Source organism: Staurois parvus, unplaced genomic scaffold (genome assembly GCF_062004578.1).
Source record: "Staurois parvus isolate SC_StPar_1 unplaced genomic scaffold, SC_StPar_1.0 ptg000054l, whole genome shotgun sequence".
NCBI classification, from domain to species: domain Eukaryota; kingdom Metazoa; phylum Chordata; class Amphibia; order Anura; family Ranidae; genus Staurois; species Staurois parvus.
In genome coordinates this window covers 3,127,876-3,148,339 of record NW_028317850.1, presented here as the reverse complement: position 1 = coordinate 3,148,339, position 20,464 = coordinate 3,127,876, and the positions used below count along the sequence as shown (strand labels likewise).

General features: G+C 44.2%; 1 protein-coding gene across 9 annotated transcripts in view; it reads left to right on the top strand.

Moving 5' to 3' along the window:
- The window catches only part of TCF12 (transcription factor 12), a 283,238-nt gene that overhangs the window by 93,927 nt on the left and 168,847 nt on the right, over positions 1-20,464 (top strand). For 8 of the 9 annotated variants that reach the window (XM_089667821.1, XM_089667836.1, XM_089667793.1 and 5 more), the window contains one exon: positions 13,053-13,155. The exons of the other annotated variant lie outside the window; for it this stretch is intronic. In XM_089667821.1, coding sequence (XP_089523947.1) covers positions 13,053-13,155 — 103 coding nt within the window. The remainder of the gene's footprint in view (positions 1-13,052; positions 13,156-20,464) is intronic. 9 annotated transcript variants of the gene reach the window in all.

Below are 20,464 nucleotides of genomic sequence, written 5' to 3'. Positions count from 1 at the left end.
TACATTTTTTTGCAGGTGTGTGGAAAGCATTGCACCAGCGATCAGTAGATCTCTTATGCCATGCAGGTCTCCTGCAGACCTGTCAGAATATCTGCATGTTGTACAGGATGTATGAGCAAGCAGATATACTGACAGGAAGCTTCAATGAGCTATCACTGCGCACCACAGCGCCGTGGTAGTTCATCGAAAACTAGAAGCCAACAGCTGCTAAGGCTGTCAGGACTTGCAGTTCATTCACGGAAGCTGTATGAATGAATGTGGCCACGTGGGTGAAGCCATGTACTGCCACACTGTTTTCAATTTTGACAGATTAGTATGGGGAGACTTTTTCCTATATTATCTGTCGGGAATGGGGGGGGGGGGGGTCAGGCAACGGCTGTGGCAATGGGAACATGTTACATGTTCCATCCTAAAAATGGCTGGAACGTGTAACATGTTCCCAAAGGTGAACTCATCCTTTAACACAACACATGATAGCATGTAGTATCTATGCATACAGACCGAGAAGAAATGTACTTCTGTTGTATTGCATCACAATGCAGTAATTTGAATGCTCTGTCCATTACCAAAAGCTATGCATGGTTTTGGTTGTTTGTTTTTTTTGTTTTTTTTTTTGGAGGGGGGGTGGGGGGTTCAGGGAGTTTTTTTTTTTTTTTTTTTTAAACACTGATTGCTTGTTACAGTGAGGATCACTGTAACACCAACTGTCTTTTATGGCTTTCATTCATGACTCATTGTTTACTATTGTGATACTGTGATTGGCCCACAGCTATTAAATAGTAAAGGGCCAGACCACACAAACGTTAGTTAACTATGAAATAATGAATGGGTTCCATTCATTACTCTTGTTTTCTGATGTGATCATGTGGTTTCTGGGCTGCTGTGAGCAATCCAGAGCGAGCAGTGGGCATGAGCACTGCGACGTACTTGTAAATGTTCTACTGCTGGTAGGCAAGTGGTTAAAGGGCTTTTGTTTGTGTCACAACTGCTTCTCTCTGAGGATGTAAAAAGCAGTTTGAAGCAGGTCAGGAGGAGGTCAGCTGTAGATCAAATGTATTTTCAATAATTTCTAAATCTCAGAATCACCTCAAGCAGGTTTCAAAGAGCAGGCATGTTGACACAGCCCAAAACTCTGTCTAACCTTGCAACTTCAACACACACAAATGTATATGCATCAAGCGATCATGCATAGTTGTAGCAGGGGGCGTGCATGCCCAGCTTACATAAAAGATAAGGAAATGTTACTGAAATACAAGAGGCTTATGTATATTTCTAGATAGGCCTACTGTAGGTATTTTTATATGAATCTTATGCTCCGTACACACTATAAGAAAATCATACGAGGACCGATCTTCCGATAATCGGATCGTTAGTACACAGTTTTTGAGAGCCGATCACAATGCGTGCGACAATATCTGAAGGGACAAGCACTAAAATTTTTCTCATATGATACCGGATCGTACGCTTTTCATTTAATCAGTACAGTAGTTGTCCGAAAATACAATACAAATACAATACATGACACCACTTTTGAAATTCTTTTCTTTCCTAGGAGAATTATCGCATCTTTAGTAACCTTTTCATTTTCGATGTGAGACTAGCAGGTGGATATACTCATCATCCGATATTCTCATCATGTGTACAGGGCATTAGACTAGCCATATATTATGCAATTTTCTTTACTTCAACCATGGGTTAAATAAAAATGTACTAGATTCCCACATCAACACAGTCAGTGTTGATGGAAGTATCTTTCCTGCAGCACTATTGTGTTCTGCTGGCAGGGAGCCCGGTAAGGTTTCTGCACCGGCAGAATACAGTGATCACTGCTGGCGGCTGTAGCCCGGCAGGCTGGTTGTACTGAAGTTAAATGATAGATTGACTTCATTACAACCAGTCTGCTTATAGAGCTGTCTATGGCTGACCTTGGTGAGCTTTGTGTGTATATTCCTGATCTCTGCAGTAATGCCTGTGTGTATGAGCTTTCTGTAGTACAGACTGGTCACAGCTGCTCTCATCTCTTAGACGGGGACTGGTTGTAGTTTTCAGGTACTATCTGGGTATGCAAAGTCATTTGGTGCACTCAGAGGAGGTTTATATCCTTTGTGGCTATTGCAGAATATATTTAAATGAAAGGATCTGTGCCTGGAGTGCAGCTATAAACTGGGAGTGGGGCAAAAGTTGCAGTCAGCTAATATCATTTCTAGCTAATAGATTCCCTATGCTTTAATCAGTCAGCTGCAGCCAAAACTACTTCCCTGAAACAAACTTTAAAAATGGTTACAATGCTACTTTTTCCCATGTTGTCATGTTCTAGAATATAGTAGAAAAGAAATGCCAACTTAGTGATTTGCAAAGTTTAACTAAAAAAAGAGAAAACACAAGCATGGTGTAGTTACCTTCTATTGGTCAAAGCTGCCCAGATGCTCCTCTTCTGGGGTCCCCCACTCGTGCTCTTGGCTCCTTCTCTTCTCAGTGTGCCACCATAAGAAGCCATTTTTCATGCTGGCGCACCTGTGGGCTTAATCCAGAGCCAGGCTGTATGTGTTTGTAGATGGTGCTCTGCCCACATCGTCATCACAGCAATGGGAGTCAATGGCTCAGCAAAGCCTGGGAGAGCTGCTGTGGAGAGTGATTCTAAAGACTGTAATTTTTATTTAAACCAAAAAAAAAACATTGTGTTATACTTGCCTCTTCTGTGCAATAGTTTTGCACAGAGCAGCCCCGATCCTTTTCTTTTTGGGTCCTGGCTCCCTCTTCCCCGCAAAGTCCTCCTATGATATTATCTATTTACACACACAGCGCGGCTGAGCCCTGCCCCCTGCTCTCTCATTGGCTCACTGGCTGTGATCAACAGCAGTAAGAGCGAATGGCTCCCGCTGCTGCGTGAGCCAATGAGGAGAGCGAAACCCAGGACAGCTGCTGCTCTCATGCACATTGCTGGATCGAGTTGGGGCTCACGTAAGTATTTGAGGGGTTGAGGTGGGAGTTGCACCCAGAAGGTTTTTTACATCCGTGCTTTGAAATGCATTGGTAAAAAAAACCTTCTACCTGTAGAGTCACTTTAAGGTAAAGAAGTGTTTGTTTTAGAACCACTTTAATAACTTGGATACAAACCGCAATCTTTGTTTCTTTTTTCATACTTAAACAGTTGGTGTAAACTGTGTTAACCTAGGCTGGAGATTGCTTGGTTTCCTTTACATCTACTGCTTTAGGCTGCCCTTTTGCAATGCGAATCTGCAGCACTGGTTACCAGAGGAGATCGTTTGCATTCAGAATCAAGTTTTAAATGTCATAGTGATTCTGTCTTCATGTCCATCACTCTTCTGTGTCATCCATTTTATAGCTTGCAAATAGGGCTGTAGATCAGTTTGAGACATTGCATATCCACAAAAATACCTTTTAGAGGCAGCAGCGGTTACACAGTGTAGATATCTGGTTGGTTATTTTTGTAGCCTGTGGATACAATGCCTGTGGTAGGTTTCACTTGATTCCAGCCAGAATAGATATATTCGTCTGAATGTTATCAAGACTCTTGGCCTATAGGCTGAAAAGTGATAAACGTTTAGTGATTTAGTTTATGGCCCCTGCATGCTGGGTATGAATGTTAATTGATGTAGAACTTCCTCCCTGCCATCTAACTGACAGATGTCTAAGTATTGTTTGTCCATAAACACCCCATTGAAGTGAATATCCTCTTTACAAAAGTGCTGTCAGGTGCACATTGACATTTCTATGCAGTTGAGCATCTTGTCTGAGATGTTATTTCTCTGTCCCTTAACTATGGTAATGAATTGGACTCTATAGTGTTCCATATGTGAAGATACTTTTTGATATGCTGTACTTTATAACAGTGTGCTGCAGTGTGCTTAAAGAAGTATTAAACCTAAAAACAAACATTTATTATATTGCCGTTTACCAAATCTTAGGAGTAATGGCTGTGTTAGTTTCCTTTTTTTAAGCTTTCTTCTGTTTTCACCCAGTGATTTGGCCAGTAACTCTGTTGTTTTTTGAAAGAACACGCTCGCTCAGATGCATCAGTTTACTGCCAAATATTTAACACTGTCAGGGGTGCTTACAATGTTTGGCTTTTCTTTATTAATGTAAATCCTTTATCCCAAAAGGAAAACAACCTGCTGTAACTGATTAGAAAGTGTGAGCTGGAGATTGGCTTAAATTTGTTAGTGTATTTAAATCTGCTAGTACGTTTAACTCCTCCTCTCAGTCTACTATACCCCTTGTGTGCCTTCATCCAGAATGTACTAATACAGGAGATGTGTTACTAGACAGATCACAAGGTGAAAACAGAGGGGAAGAAGCCAAAAAAGAAAACTAATGCAGTCACCACATCTAATGATTGGCAAGCTGCAATTTGAAACCTTTTTGGTTTTGAGTTTAACACTGTAGCAAACTTGCTCATCCCTGTTGGAGCGGAGTTCCCCTGTTCCTTGCTGTATCTGAGGCATTCCTCAAATCACTCCTCACACCCCCCCTGCATTCCTGTGAGGCAAAGGTTATCTTCTGGCAGATGGTGTGGGGGACAACCAGGAAGACATGAGAAGTGGAGCCAGCCAGTCTACAAAGGTGTCACTTTTATCACCCAAAACTATGTAGGCCCACTCATTATCAAACCAACCAGAATAAGTGCACAGTCCTCAGATCAAATGTATGGTTCATATCACGGGATATGAGCTGGTAGTTTAGTGTAGAGTTTCCCAATGACCACTCCCAAGTCAGAGCCCCTTCCCTTCCCCTGAGAGACCTATTAAGAGAGTTAGAGTTTGTGACACACTCACACACACAGGGATCTCCGAGCAACATCGTAACAGAGGAGATCAAAGAACCTTTCGGCTCACAACTTGAATTTGCTAAAACCAGGCATGGCAAGTAACTTACCCTGTATTTTCTCGCTATTCTGTTTGCTGTGTCTTTGTATACATATATATATATATTCTTGTGTCATCTCTGTAACTATTTATTTGCATCTGTTTGACTCTGTTAGAAATAAATCTTTCTTTCTGAAAGTGTTAAACTGTTTCTAAGCACTTACTTGCAATTCACGAATCCCTGCCTTTGAAGAGACGCTACGGTTTGTCATATATCTCTGTATAGCAAGGTCCGCGGGCCGTGCTATATAGACCAATATTTCAATCATTATAGTGTATATTTAGTAACGGGAGTTTCCCAGTCTCAGACAAAAGTGGTGGTGGCAGTAGAGGGTTAGTTGCGTAACTAACCTGACCCAGTAACAAGCGCATCCAGGTTGCAGGCACCGATTGTAGTCCATTAGCTGGGCAATCGCTGTGTAGGGTGCAGCTGGGTGGGGCCTTGTTACGCACGTCACACCGCTGTTTTGGATCGGCCAGCCCTTCGGTCACGAGTTTGGTGAGAAGGTCTGGGGTCTGACGCCGTGGGCGTGACGTATTACTGTTAGTCGCGGCTGTGCGATTGTCGCCTGTTGGTGGCGGTGACCGCGGGTCGTGACATATTGTTGGCAGCGTACGTGGGATGATTGCAGTAAGAGCTTCAGTGCAGTGTTAAAAGTTGGCTCTGCACTGAAGGATTGTAACCTCTGTGGAAACAGTCCTTAGAAACAAGCGGTGCATATTTTATTTTATATATATGTGTGTATAGAGAGACACATAGCAACAGCTATTTTCTTTCCAACTTTTCTCTTCTATCTTATCTTTGCTTGCAATTATGCCTGGTGAAGCAGATTACGAGAAAATGAGCAAAGCTGATTTGAAAGTTGAATGTGCCTCACGAGGATTGGACGTCGGTCGCAAAACTCGTGAAGATTTGATTAGTGATCTTGTGGAGTATGATATCCGAGCAAATCAGAACTCGGGGGAACTTGAACATAGAGGGGTTCCCGTTACCCACATTGCCAGTGGCTCAGAGACGGCCTCACAGGATGGGCATACAGAGACTGACACTGGAGGATCACCAAAGGTTAACGTCACACCACCGCCTGAGTGCGCTAACACCGTGGTGCCTGGAACCAGCAGAGACTCTCCTCAGATGCAGGAGGCCTTGAAACGCCTCATGGAGACAGATCTGGAGGCATACCTGTGGTTCATGGAACGCCAGACTGACAGAGAAACTGCAGAGCGCCAAGCAGCGGCTGACAGAGTGGAACGCCAGGCCGAGAGAGAGGCGGTGCAGAGGGAAGCTGATCGTCGGCATGAGCTGGAGATGGCAAGGCTCCAGCAGCGACCGGGTCAGAACCTCGGGGCCCTAGATCACAGGGACGGCACTCTTTCCGTGGGCGCAGCCAAGTTTCCAGTGATGGAAAAGGACAGTGACATTGACACATACTTACTGTCCTTTGAAAAAACGTGCCGTCAGTACCATGTGCCCCAAGCTCAATGGGTTCGGTACCTGACACCAGGGCTACAAGGCAAGGCCCTGGAAGCGTTTGTTGAATTGCCAGAGGGGCAAGATGATGACTATGAACGTTTAAAAAATGCCATTATCCGGAAGTACCAGATGACCCCGGAAGTGTACCGCAAGCGGTTCAGGTCCATGCAGAAAGGACCTGGGGACTCTTACACGGATGTGGCAAGTCGCTTACGTACCACATTCCGACAGTGGACTAAGGGACTGAAAGTTGATTCTTATGAATCTTTGGAGGATCTCATGATCCGAGATCAACTCCTGCACATTTGTCCAGCAGACGTCAGACAGTTCGTCTTGGAGAGGGAGCCAGCATCTACTACAGCTGCAGCAGACCTGGCAGATACCTTTGTCCACACGCGAGTGCCTGAACCTCGCAAGGTTCCTCCAAACAGCTGGAAAGGGGGGAAATCGTCCCTAGCAACCTCTCCTACTTCGGTGAGTCAAGCCTCACCTCCGCCCAACCCTGCAGCGCTTGGAGCCAAGCCATTCCTGCCTGACACCCGCAGATGTTTCACCTGTGGGAAAGCCGGACATTTCAGGACGCAGTGTCCTGAGCAGAAGCAGATGACATCATCTGGCCAGCCGGCCAGCAACTCTTCTTCTGTGCTGTTCGTTCGCAGGAAGATGCGGGTAAACCCCGCCAACTTGCAGCCCGTTACCGTGGGCAACCGGTCTGCAACTGGTTTCCGGGACACCGGGGCAGACGTCACTTTGATCCGACCAGAGCTGATTGAGCCACAGAACCTCATCCCAGGAAAGTTCCTGACCCTCACAGGAGTTGGGGGGACCCGTTCACGCACACCCTGTGCAAAGGTATTCCTAGATTGGGGTGCGGGGAGGGGGATGAGGGAGGTGGGGGTCTCGGATAAACTGCCCACCCCTGTTTTGTTGGGTGCTGACCTAGGCACTCTTGTTTCATATTACGCCCCTGCCGAGAAGACCCGGAAGGGCCCCCTGGAACTCTCTGGACAAGCCAAGGAACTGTGGACAGATATTGGGGTAATGTCTGGGCCACCGGTGGATGGACAGAGGGTGGGGGCTGGGAATGGTGTGGGGCTGCAGGAGTCTCCATTAGCTGGAGAACCAGAAGAAATCCCCTGGCCTGGGGAGGTATTGGACTCATGTGTCCCTGATATTATGAACATGACTGTTGAGGATCGTTGTGGTGACACTGAGGGTGATCTTACTAATGTTAGCAACATTGGGAATACAGTCTGGAATGTCAGTAATAATATCAGTAGCATTGATAGGAATGTCATGGGTCATATCAGTAGCATTGATAGGAATGTCATGGGTCATATCAGTAGCATTGATGGTAATGTCATTGATTATGTTTGTATTGTTGACGGCAATGTTGGTAATGCTAACAATGAGATTTGTGATGAAACAAAGGATGCGTTTTCAGTGTTGGGGGCTGAGGTACAGTCTCTAGAGGCTGAGCAAGGGGATTGTCTGGATAGGTCTGTCCCTTGCCCAGGCTCACAAGATTGTGCCTTGATAAGTGCCCAGCCGTTGGCCTTGCATAGGACTAGGCAGCTGGCTGAGACTTATAGTTCCACGCCTCAGGCAGCACTGAAAAGCGATTCCCAAAGGAGCTTCAGAGGCCCGCTAACTGTGAGTTGCCCTACTAAGGAAGGCACACCACAGCTGGCTGGGACTTGCAGTTCCCCACTTCAGGCAGCCCTGAAAAGTGAGTCCCAACGGACCTTCAGAGGTAAGCTGGCTGGGACTTGCAGTTTCACACTTCAGGCAGCCCTGAAAAGTGAGTCTCAAAGGATCTTCAGAGATAAGCTAAATGAGCTTTGTAGTCCCACAGGGAAGACTGCTCTGGAAAGCCATTCAGATGGAAATTTTATTCCAGGGCTAGGTGTGAGCCCCCCTGCTGAGGAGAGTAAACAAACAAGCAAGGAGGCTAGAATGACTGGCCTAGTCAGTGGGGGCTGGGAGCCTGAAAGCCTGTCAGTTAATTTCACTTGTCAAAGTGTGTTCACAGGCAGACAGACAGAGGTCAGAGGCAGCAGGCCTGGATTACGAGTGGAAGGAAGGTTGATGCTGGGGTTACAGAGAGAGGGCCTTCGGGCCCAGACCCAATCACCCTTCCCTAGCACTCGGGGTCCGGAGCGGCTGCCCAGGCCTCCGATAGATGGTGTCTGGATTCAGAAGGTGCCGGCTGATTGGGCCACAGAGGCAAAGGGAATGGCACAGTCAGGAATCCAGGGATCAGCTAGAGTCTGGGCAGTCCTAATGGTCGCGGTCCTCCAGCAGGATACGATGACCAGGCTTTCTGAGAGCCTTGGGAAACTGAACACCAGCCCTGGGTTTGTGGCCTACCCCATGCCCAGGAGCCATGAGGCAATGGAGCATCCGGAAGGTGCCTACTGTTTTGCCATCATGGGCCTGAGCAAGGAGCCTGGGCCACCATCTCTAACCCAGCAAGCTCCAGACGAGCCAGCCTTCACTACCCCATGTGGCTTGCCTGAATCCTTGGGAAAGCTAGTTGGGGTTGAGAAGGCACTGACAGCCCCTCCTGCGGTCAGGAGTGGCCCGCAATGCACAGTGGACCTGGGTGCCGTTGTCCACTGTAGGGGCCTCGCGGTGCTCAGCCCTGTCTGGGAAGAGCCACTTGCGCCCCTGTCACTAGGCGGGAACAAACCGCCTGTGCCCAGTCCGACAGCTCAGAAGGGTAACTGTCAGAGGGGCATGTCAGTGGTTCAGTTTAGGAACCCATCAGTAAGAAGAGACCCCCAGAGGTCTGGGCATGGGGAGACCGAGGCAGTTGAGGCCTGGTCTGCTCCCCAGGCCAAGAAACAGGTTACGTCAGTCGCAGGTACAGCTGGCTACGGTAAGACGCCTGGATGCGATGATCATGGCTCAGCTGGGCCTGTGACTGACCTGGCAGACAGGAAACTGGAGGAACCGGTGTCCTGGATGCTAGCAGGTAACAAGGACTGTCCATCTTGGATGAAGGTACCTGTGGACACCACTGGGAGGCGAGGCCCAGAATTCGCCTGTCCGGTTCCGGTGCACACGCACGCTACTACCTTCAGGCCAGATGTAGTCCTAAGCCTGAGGAAGAAGGTAGGAGAGGGAAATCTTCTTCTCTACCTCGACAAGAAGCTACATATTAATATGTTAGCAAATGACACCCCTGAGCCGAAGTGTTTTGTGAACAGGTGGGCACCCCGGCAGTTGCCACAGGATTCGGATAGCCACAGCCGACTGGTACCCACCCGTGACCACTCACTTGGTCGGCCCAGCAGTGCTGCTGGGGAGAACGGCTTCCGGTTCAGACGGAATTCGGTTCTCCCGCAGTACAGCGGTACCAGGACGTCCCAAGAGGAACCTCTGGACAGATGTCGGTTGCGTCAGGAGAGAACTTGTAGCTCACTCCTTGGCAACCACTTAAGGGGGAGGTGTAGCAAACTTGCTCATCCCTGTTGGAGCGGAGTTCCCCTGTTCCTTGCTGTATCTGAGGCATTCCTCAAATCACTCCTCACACCCCCCCTGCATTCCTGTGAGGCAAAGGTTATCTTCTGGCAGATGGTGTGGGGGACAACCAGGAAGACATGAGAAGTGGAGCCAGCCAGTCTACAAAGGTGTCACTTTTATCACCCAAAACTATGTAGGCCCACTCATTATCAAACCAACCAGAATAAGTGCACAGTCCTCAGATCAAATGTATGGTTCATATCACGGGATATGAGCTGGTAGTTTAGTGTAGGGTTTCCCAATGACCACTCCCAAGTCAGAGCCCCTTCCCTTCCCCTGAGAGACCTATTAAGAGAGTTAGAGTTTGTGACACACTCACACACACAGGGATCTCCGAGCAACATCGTAACAGAGGAGATCAAAGAACCTTTCGGCTCACAACTTGAATTTGCTAAAACCAGGCAAGGCAAGTAACTTACCCTGTATTTTCTCGCTATTCTGTTTGCTGTGTCTTTGTATACATATATATATATTCTTGTGTCATCTCTGTAACTATTTATTTGCATCTGTTTGACTCTGTTAGAAATAAATCTTTCTTTCTGAAAGTGTTAAACTGTTTCTAAGCACTTACTTGCAATTCACGAATCCCTGCCTTTGAAGAGACGCTACGGTTTGTCATATATCTCTGTATAGCAAGGTCCGCGGGCCGTGCTATATAGACCAATATTTCAATCATTATAGTGTATATTTAGTAACGGGAGTTTCCCAGTCTCCGACAAAAGTGGTGGTGGCAGTAGATGGTTAGTTGCGTAACTAACCTGACCCAGTAACAATCGCATCCAGGCTGCAGGCACCGATTGTAGTCCATTAGCTGGGCAATCGCTGTGTAGGGTGCAGCTGGGTGGGGCCTTGTTACGCGCGTCACACCGCGGTTTTGGATCGGCCAGCCCTTCGGTCACGAGTTTGGTGAGAAGGTCTGGGGTCTGACGCCGTGGGCGTGACGTATTACTGTTAGTCGCGGCTGTGCGATTGTCGCCTGTTGGTGGCGGTGACCGCGGGTCGTGACAAACACTACTTTAAAGAAATCTCTTGGTAAACCTAATTATAAAAAGTAGCAGCTAGACGACAGCATTTGCTGTCGGCATACCTCTTGCTGTCTCCTGGAGCTACCTATGGATTTACCGCATATGAATTGTACTCCATCTCATAATGAGCTACCTGGTATGTGAATATCCTAGCAGCAGGCCCAGGCATAATCACATACTGGACATCAGCTTTCCGCTGCCTGCTGCTTTTAGGTTTTTTTTTTCCCCCTTCTTCATTGTTTTCCCTTTTAAGGAGTATGTAAGTACCAAAGGTAGTCTGCACTCATCACTACCAGAAAGTGTTGAAGCTGGCGGCAGTTAACTCCTGCAAGAAGAAAAAGCAGGCCCCCTGGTGGTGGAAACCATAATGTGCTAGTATGCAACGCATACTTACACATTATGGCAGGCTTACCTTTTAAAACGCAGCTCTCCAGTGTCGTGCTGTCACCGCTGATGGGGCTTCCTTCTGGGTTTGTGGGCTTCAGCCGTTTGAATGGGCGGGCCATGATGACATCACTCCCATGCATGCGCACAGCTGTAGCACAGCGCCCTGAATTGATGGCATATTCGGTGTGGTGTCACCGGCTTCTTCCAGTGTTTATATCTCCTAAACAATGCATGTTTGTGATGCATTCACTGTATCTACAGATAGGCCTTATTATAGACTTAACTGTAGTTACACATTATAAAAAGAACTGAGGTTACGAACGCTTTAAAGTTGTATTAAACCCACTACCAAAAATGGTTATCAATCATTAGATGTGGGGGCTGAATTCGTTTTCTTTTTTTTTTTTTCTTAGAAAACAAATGAAACCATCACCTCTAAGAAATATTTAGCAGCATTCTGATTGCTTTCGGGGGTTAATACTGCTTTAAAGTGGTTCTAAAGTCTAAACTTTTTTTTTTTTCTGTATTGAGGTAAAAATCCCCCACTGTTTGTCCTACCTCTACCTATCCCTAAACACTTACCTGGCTTAAAGGTGCAGCTCCAGCACTGTTTCCCTCCCTTCCTGGTTTCACAGGAGGAACTGAGGGCAGCAGAGCTATTTGCTACTGTCAGTCATACCCCTGTGTGGAGGGAGGGAGGGAGGGCATGGCTTACTGGAGCTGGGTCTGTCTTTGGGCACACACCATCCAACTCTAGAACTTAGGTGCCTCCTTAGCCAGCTGGGGACTACCAGAAGAGGAGGTAAGAGACCTTTTTCTGAAATGTTGCAGGGAGATGGTAAAAAAAACCCTGTATTGTTTAAAAAAAAAAACCCAAAATAAAACACCTTTACAGCTCACAGCACTTTTTACCCATATTCGGGAAGTAACATGGTGCCCTGGAGATTGGCGATTGCAGTGTTTTGCGGGCTCAGATTTAAAAAAAATTAAATAAATTACGTTTTGGGTTTTTTTTGTCTAATATGGATGATTTTATAAACTTTTTGTAAAGGTGGAACAATGTCTTTAATTCAGGCAGTCAGGCAAGTAGCACGTGCAGGCTATTGTAGTGGCATCCATCAAATTTTTTAGACCTTTTTTTTTTTTTCCCTACCTGTTTCAAAAACTGCTAGTAGGCTTTTAACAAGTTCAACTAGTGCTGAAACTAGCTGACAGCATGCTGAAGCCTGATGCCAGCTTGCTTGAAGTGACATCCATTAGTCCCATTGCGATCTATGTTTAACATCGTCATATTAGAGCTGAACAGAGAGTAAAAAATGTGAACCTCTTGAAGCCTGTTGAAATCCTTGCCAATACTTTGTAAAAGTTTGTATCCTCATGGTACTTGTACTTATACAAGCTGAAGCCCATGTGTTCAAGGCCTAATAATTCACTAAACCTTTTGGATATTTGTTTTTATTTGCTTTTTGGGTATTCTTTGGTGATTAATTGCTTCAGACCTATTAGAACAAGTTTAAACTTTGACAGTGTTTTTTTTTTTTCTTTTATGCACAGTGCATTTACAAAATAAGTGTGTGTGTTTGTGGCGTTATATATTGATGGCCTCCAAGGCTAAAAGCTAACTTTATCATGACAGTGGCCAATTACAACTCTATACATGAATTAGTAGTGTCATTACACTCAATTAGCAAGGCTGCCACATAATCTGCTTAATGCTCTGTTCTTTTTTTTTTTTTTTTTTTTTCCCCCTAGGGTTTTGCAGACAGCCCTCATTACAGTGAGCACTTGAATGACAGTCGATTAGGGCCCCATGAAGGATTGTCCCCGACACCTTTCATGAACTCAAATCTGATGGGTAAGTAGGTAATGCTTTGGAGCAACCACCCCTTAAAGCCGCTTTCCTTGGGAGACGACTTGATCCCTTTGTGTCTGTGCATTACACACACATCAGGGCATTGGATGTTTTCATCTAATTTGTTTTGTCTTTTATAAAACATCAGAAGCTATTTTTATGTTTTGTAGTAATTTCCAGTATATTAAGGTGTACATACCCAAGTGCTTTTTATATTAATGCCAGGAATATGTGCCATTTGAAACTCGCTCTTCCCTGTTTATGGATAAGGCCAATATCCCTTTTGAATTTCTTTTGGGATGCAGTGCCTAGACGTTTTTTTTTTTTTTTTTTATATTATATATATATATATATATATATATATATATATATATATATATATATATATATATACACACACACACATAAAGGCATGTTTGCTAAGTTTGAAGTGTTTTTACTTTTGTACCATGTTTATTGTTGTTTATATTCTATTCTAACTGGTCTGGTAGACTTTACTATGTTTGACTCCGTATGTAGAGCTAGCATTGCTTTTTGATTCTTTTGAGCTGGCTTGGCCATCCATACTGTACACAGGTAGTCCAGTAGTATTAAAATAAACCTGTTTCTTTGCCCTGTATGTGCAAAACAAAGGTTAACTTAAAGTTGAGCTATAGGCAAAATATATTTCATTTTGGATAGAGTAAGGGAGGGTTACACCTATGTCAGAATTTTTTCGTCATCTGTTTCCTATTGTGGAGATTTCCCTTGACTTCCTGTCCCATAGCCAAACAGGAAGTGGGAGGAAATCTCTGCAAATTAAGTGAAATTGTCCAATGGGAACACTAGTTCTTATTACTTTTCTGGGGACAACCCAAAATGTGGGTTTTTCTTTCACTTTCAATGAAAATGGTAAACAGGACAAACAGAGAGGGTGAATTTTCTTAACTGGCACAGACAGTAAAAAAAAACTGGCTGGTGTTCTAATCCCTCTGTACTCCATTCAAAACTAAAAAGAAAGTTTTACCTTTTAGATATACTGTGAACTGTAAGTTTGTGTCTATGAGGTTCTTGAAATGACTTCACCTCTAGTTCTCCTCTTCTCTCTGACTTCAGCCTACCTGGTAACTTGCCCTCAGTCCCAACCCAGTAATGCTTACTGTGCTCCATTGCCCGGAGCCTCGCAGCCCTGGCAAAGAAAAGTTCTGGCTTCCCTTCACCCTGTGCAATGCGGTCACATTCATTTTTATAGGACGGCTGTACTGTGCAAGACTGCTAGAGGCAGATGTGGGCACAACTGTCCCATAGGAATAATTGGGGTAGCAGTCTGCAGAAGAACTGGCGAGACATTTTTTTTTTTTCAAAGGCTGCTCAGCCTCAGGTTGAACTGCACAGCAAACATCACTAGGTCAGGTCTGAATGTAAGTGAGTGAGCAGCACTCTGCAGAGTGGGGGGAATTTAGGGGCAGCTTTACCAAAGATAGTTGTCCTAAGAAGATACCTTTGGCTTTTAAAAATACTTGTTGCCTTACTATGCTTATCCTAAGGCTTCAGCACTTTGATTCACTAGCCTTGGACATGTAAGCTGTTGAACAGTTCTGACTTGCCTAAGATGTCACTAATTGTATGCTTGTTATGGTTTATTACTTAGTCCAGAGACTGCAACATTTTTTGTCAATATTTTGGTCCAGGTTCCTTTTAAGGCTGGTCTTTGATGAGTTATCTGACAATGAATGAAATCCTGTTAATGAGCAGAAAGACCGCTGAAAGGGGTAGAATTTGACAAACTTAGTTTGTGTTAAAGCTGTGGATAATGATATGTCACTTAAAGTGAAATGAATCTGCCATGAGCTAAAATAAAGCATTTGCACATACCTGCTGTAACTTTCATTACCCCCTTTATACCTAATGCTCAGCCATTCTGATTGGTCAAGCTGGGTTGCTTCATAGGATATGGGAAATGTGTGAGAAGTGAAGAGGACCATGGGGGTGGGTCATTACCTGGAAGAGCCAAAGATTTACCCAATCAGAATGGTCCAACATTTGTGAGTAGAGAAAGCAGTCAGCTTCTGCAGGTACAAAACTAGCTGTTTTTTATGTATATAAAATAGTAAAAATTCTATACAAACAATTACCCAAAAAGCTATCATATTTCACTGGTATTGAAATGTAAAACCAAGCATTGTGCTGCATAATTTAACAACCTCCTGTCACTAGTCACAGAAAACAAATATCCTAAAGAATTTTTAACACAATAAGATGCCCATTTGAGACGCACTGTATTCAATCAAGACATAGGTTGGTGTTGCTGGTATGCTCAACATAGAGGACAGTGTTGTACAATTCAGTGCTTTTCCTAGATCAGCATCTGCTGAATGTGAGGGTTTAGGTAGCATTATGTAAAACCTTCTAAAATATAGAACACTATTGAATCCGTATCACAGAACTTGTGGGTGTAAAGGTTAATTACTCAAATTCAGACACATTAAACAAAGCTAGAAGTTCATCATAGTTTAGCAGAGTCCCAGTACTGAGAAATGTGGTGGCGCATCCCAAATACATCTTAAATATATTCTGCTTATCAACATTGAGTGTGGGATTTCATGTGGCGTTGGCTACAGTGACCTTAACCACTTCCCGTCTGGCCCATGTATATAAACGGCCGGACGGGAGCAGTGCAGGAGCGGGTTGCCGTTCATAAACAGCGCCTGCATTTTCGGCCTGTACGTGCTCCCTGGGAGCGCGTGACACTGTGATCTGGTGCCAGCTTTGTCCTTCGGACACGCTGTACAGGACCTCTATGTGAGGTCCCAATCATGTGATCACTGATTGGCCAATCAGTAATCACATGAATAGTAGTAAGCAAGAGGTCACTAATGACATCATTGCTTACTGCTAGTGAAGTCTGTGAATGATCACAGAGGTCACATGGTACAAGGCTATTCACAACAGCCTTGTACCATGTGACAAGCTGTGACCAATCACAGCACTCACAGTATTTCTCAATGGCTGCAAGAATGAAGCCAGAGAGAAGGAGAAATGATTTTTTTCAAAATGTTTGGATTTTTTTAATTTATATAGCAAAAAAAAAATAATATTCCCAGTGGTGAATAAATACCACCAAAATAAAGTTTTATCTGTCTAAAAAAAAAAATGCAAAAAAATTCATATGGATACAGTGTTGCATGACCGCTCAATTGTCATTCAAAGTGTGGCAGTGCTGAAAGCTGAAAATTGGCCTGGACAGGAAGGGGGTAAAAGTGTCCGGACTCGAAGTGGTTAAGAATAAGAACAATTATCTGTTCATATGAACCTGTGAGGATTGAAATGTGGATATAGAATTCTTATCTTTACAAGTTGCAGAATCTGTGGCTGGTTTTCCAACCTAGGGAGCTGATCTGGGCTTAAGCTGGCTGTACATAAATAGAAATTCAGGCGGTCCAGCGGGGACTGAATGAATTTTGATCCATGTATGGGCAGAGTGGTTGTACAGAAGACAATCTTCTGTACAACCACACTGTTTGATTTTTGCCATTCTATCAGCATTGCCAGCTAATACCGGCAGTGCTGATCAGTGTATTCTGATGGCTGGGACGTCTCCTCTTTGTTGGAATACAAAGACACAGTGGGGAGGATTCCCCCATCCACCTCAAATATGGGGATGGGGAAATATTTTTCTTTTTTTCTTTTCCATTCAACCCTCTGGGGAATCTATGGGCTGCCTTAGTAAGCACGCTTGGAATACTCTAGCTGCATGCTTAAAATGGCCATACATGGATTGAAATTTGGCTGGTTCAGCAGGGACCAGCTGAATTTTGATCCATGTATGGGCAGGGTGGTTGTGTACAAGTCGATCTATGTACAACCAGCCTGACGTTTTTTTTTTCCTAAACGATCTATGCCACTGGCTATATCTAACAGTACTTATCATTGTTTTCTGATGGCGGGGAAAGCTCCCCGCTGGCAGAATACAATACCACAAGGGGAAGGATTCTCCCATACACCTCCTCAAATATGTGGATAGGGGAATCTGATCATTTTTTTTTTGTTCAATTTGCTAGTTTAATGGGGAAAAAAGTGATCACTGTATGAGCTGCTTTACTCCAAAGCAGAAAAACAGAGTAAACACTGTCCTTAATCATGTATGGACTAAAAACAATCAGCAGAGGCAACTGCCTATTTTTCTGTCCTTTTTTAGGTTCTCTTTTTAGTAAAACATCATTATCATTATCATCATCAATATATCTGTTTGCTGATGGTTAACATGGACATCAGTATTTTACAACATAATGCAAGCGGTTTCCTAGTCTTTATTCTTATTGTAAGCTATTGTATTGTTTTCTGTGTGACCTATTTTGCTGTCTCTGCATTGTCCCTATAAGACGCAGCCATGGTAATCTAAGTGGATTAGCTAAATCCAAATCCTGGTGGTCTGCAATTTCTTTTGGAAATCTTCCTGCTTTGTATATGTTTTGTTAATCTTTTTTCAAGACATGGGTGCCTACTAAGGTAACGTCATGGAGATTGCTGACATTTCAGTCACTTAATACACAGAAAGCCTTATTTATAGTAGGTTATCCTTGCTTTTGTTTAGAGTTAACCTATTTTGCAGTATTGTGGCTGAGCGGCTATTATTTCTTGGCTTTGAAAACGCTTTTTGCATATTTTTACAAGTAAAGCTAGTCATACATGGCCAGGTGGCAGAGCGAACGAAAAGAACAGATTCTTCCATCCACACATGCGAGGTGGATAGAGGAATCCTCCCTGCTCTTGTATTCTGACCTCCGCTGTCAGACTACACAGATTCTGTTGAGCGGTGGTGGCCACACATGAATTAAAATTTGACAGGTGCCTGTTGACCTGGCTGAATTTTGATGCATGTAAGGCCACCTTGACTCAGCCTTTCTGTTGTGTGTCTCTGTGTGCCACATGGACCATGAAGAAGAGAGAGAGCAGCAAAGAATTGTCTGAGGATTTGAGAACATAAATTGTGGAAAAGCATGACAAATCTCAAGGTTACAAGTCCGTCTCCAGAGATCTTAATGTTCCTGTGTCCACTGTGTGCAACATTGTCAAGATGTTTACAGCCCATGACACTGTAGATAATCTCCCTGGATGTGGACAAAAGAGAAAAATTGATCAATGATTGCAATGAAGGATTGCTCGAATGGTGGATAAAGAACCTCAGTCAACTTTCAAACAAATTCAAGCTGACCTTCAGGCATAGGGTACAGCTGTGTCAACTCGCACTATATTTCACCATCTGAATGAAAAGACGCTATGGTAAGAAACCCAGGAGGGGACCCCACTGCTGACACAGAAACATAAAAAAGCCAAATTGGAGTCTGCCAAAACTTACCTGAAGAAACCAAAATCCTTTTGGGAGAATGTGCTGTGAACAGACGAAACACAATTACAACTTTTTGGTAAAGCCCATCATTCTACTGTTTTCAGAAAAAGAAATGAGGCCTTTAATGAGAGGAATACAGTCCCTACAGTCAAACACAGTGGAGGTTCATTGATGTTTTGGGGGTGCTTTGCTGCAGCAGGCACTGAATGTGCATGGCATTATGAAATCTGAAGGCTACCAAAGAATTCTGGGGTGCAATGTAAGACCAAGTGTCTGAGAGTTGGGTCTCCGTCAGAAGTCATGGGTTTTACAGCAGAACAATGACCCAAACCACACATCAAAAAGCACCCAGAAATGGTTTCAGACAAAGTGCTGGAGAGTACTGCACTGGCCAGCAATGAGTCCAGATCTCAATCCCATAGAGTACCTGTGAAGAGATCTCAGAACAGCAGTTGGGAAAAGGAATCTTTCCAATCTGAGAGACCTGGAGCAGTTGGCGAAAGAAGGGTGGTCCAAAATTCCAATAGAGAGGTGTAGGAAACTCATTGATCGTTACAGGAAGTTATTGATTTCAGTTATTTTTCCCAAGGGGTGTGCTATCAAATGTTAAATTGAGGGTGCCAATAATTGTGTCTAGTCTATTTTTTGGGATTTTGCATGGAATGTGTCAGATTTGGCTTTTTGTTTCTCCACTTTGTCATACCAATACAAAGAAAAGAAATAAACATTTGTGCTGTTACTGGAGTGCATGCATGTAAGTGGCTGGAATACATTTGTGGGGTATCAGTAGTCGTGCAATGCAACAAAGAATACAAAAAGGTGAAAATTAAGTATTTTTTGCATTAGGAAAATGATTGCTTTGAAAATCTGATGGTTTAGTTTGTAAGCATGTTCTGTAGATTGCAAAAGAAAACGAGTGTACCTAGGCTAAGGCTAATCCCATACAGATATGAGGAGAACATACAAAATCCATAGAGAATTTCTCTCATGTAGGATTTAATGCCTGCTCCCAGTGCTGGAAGGAAAATGTGCATACCACAGTTTTAAAGTGTTATTAAACCCACAACAGTAAAATCAGTCTGTATATGCAGTAAAGCATGCTTGTTATTTGCACTGTGGAACCTAAGGGGTTAATCCTCTGCATTGTGTAAAAAGACTGCTTGATCCGGTCTTCTCTGATCCTCCCCTTTTTCCAGTGCTCCTCTCTTATTTCCTGATAAGACATATTGTGTGAAGACACTATGCACATGCTCAGTTTGGTGTTTATTACTAGAGAGGGGTTTTTTTTTGTGAGGGTGTATGTGATCAGCACGGGGTTAATCAGCTCTGTCCAGACAGAAGTCAGGAGTTCTGCATCCTCCTAGAGCAGAAAGAAAATTCTTCCTACAAGCTTTAACCAATGCTCAGCTGGACACTAATAGAAGTCACTAGACTGCTATATACTGCTGATGAGAAAAGGTATTTAGCAGTTTATATTTACTAAAATAATTGCATTTCCATGTTCTGTGTACTGTGGGAGACCAGATATAGTGAATGCAGTGTCCTGGGTTTAGTAACACTTTTAACAGAACTTTTACAGTTGTATATTTTTAACATACCCATGGAAACACCATTGTTTGGTGTTACTGTAAAGTGAAACTAAATCATCCTATTATATAGTATTTATATAACGCCAAAAGGTTTGCTCAGCGCTGTACATTATAGTGGGGGACAGTACATGAGACAATACAGTAACAAAACATTCCACGAGGGGTTCGAGGGTCCTGCTCTTTCGAGCTTACAATCTAGGTGGGAGGGGATAGTGGTACAGGAGGAAGTGGCTGTGGGGGATGGAGTTGTAGGAGGAGTGGAGGAGATCGGCTGTTAGGTGAGGGTGGGGTAGGCTTCCCTGAAGAGATGTGTTTTCAGGGTGCGCCTAAAGGTGAGGAGGGTAGGTGACAGTCTGATGGATTGGGGTAGTGAGTTCCAGAGGATGGGGGAAGT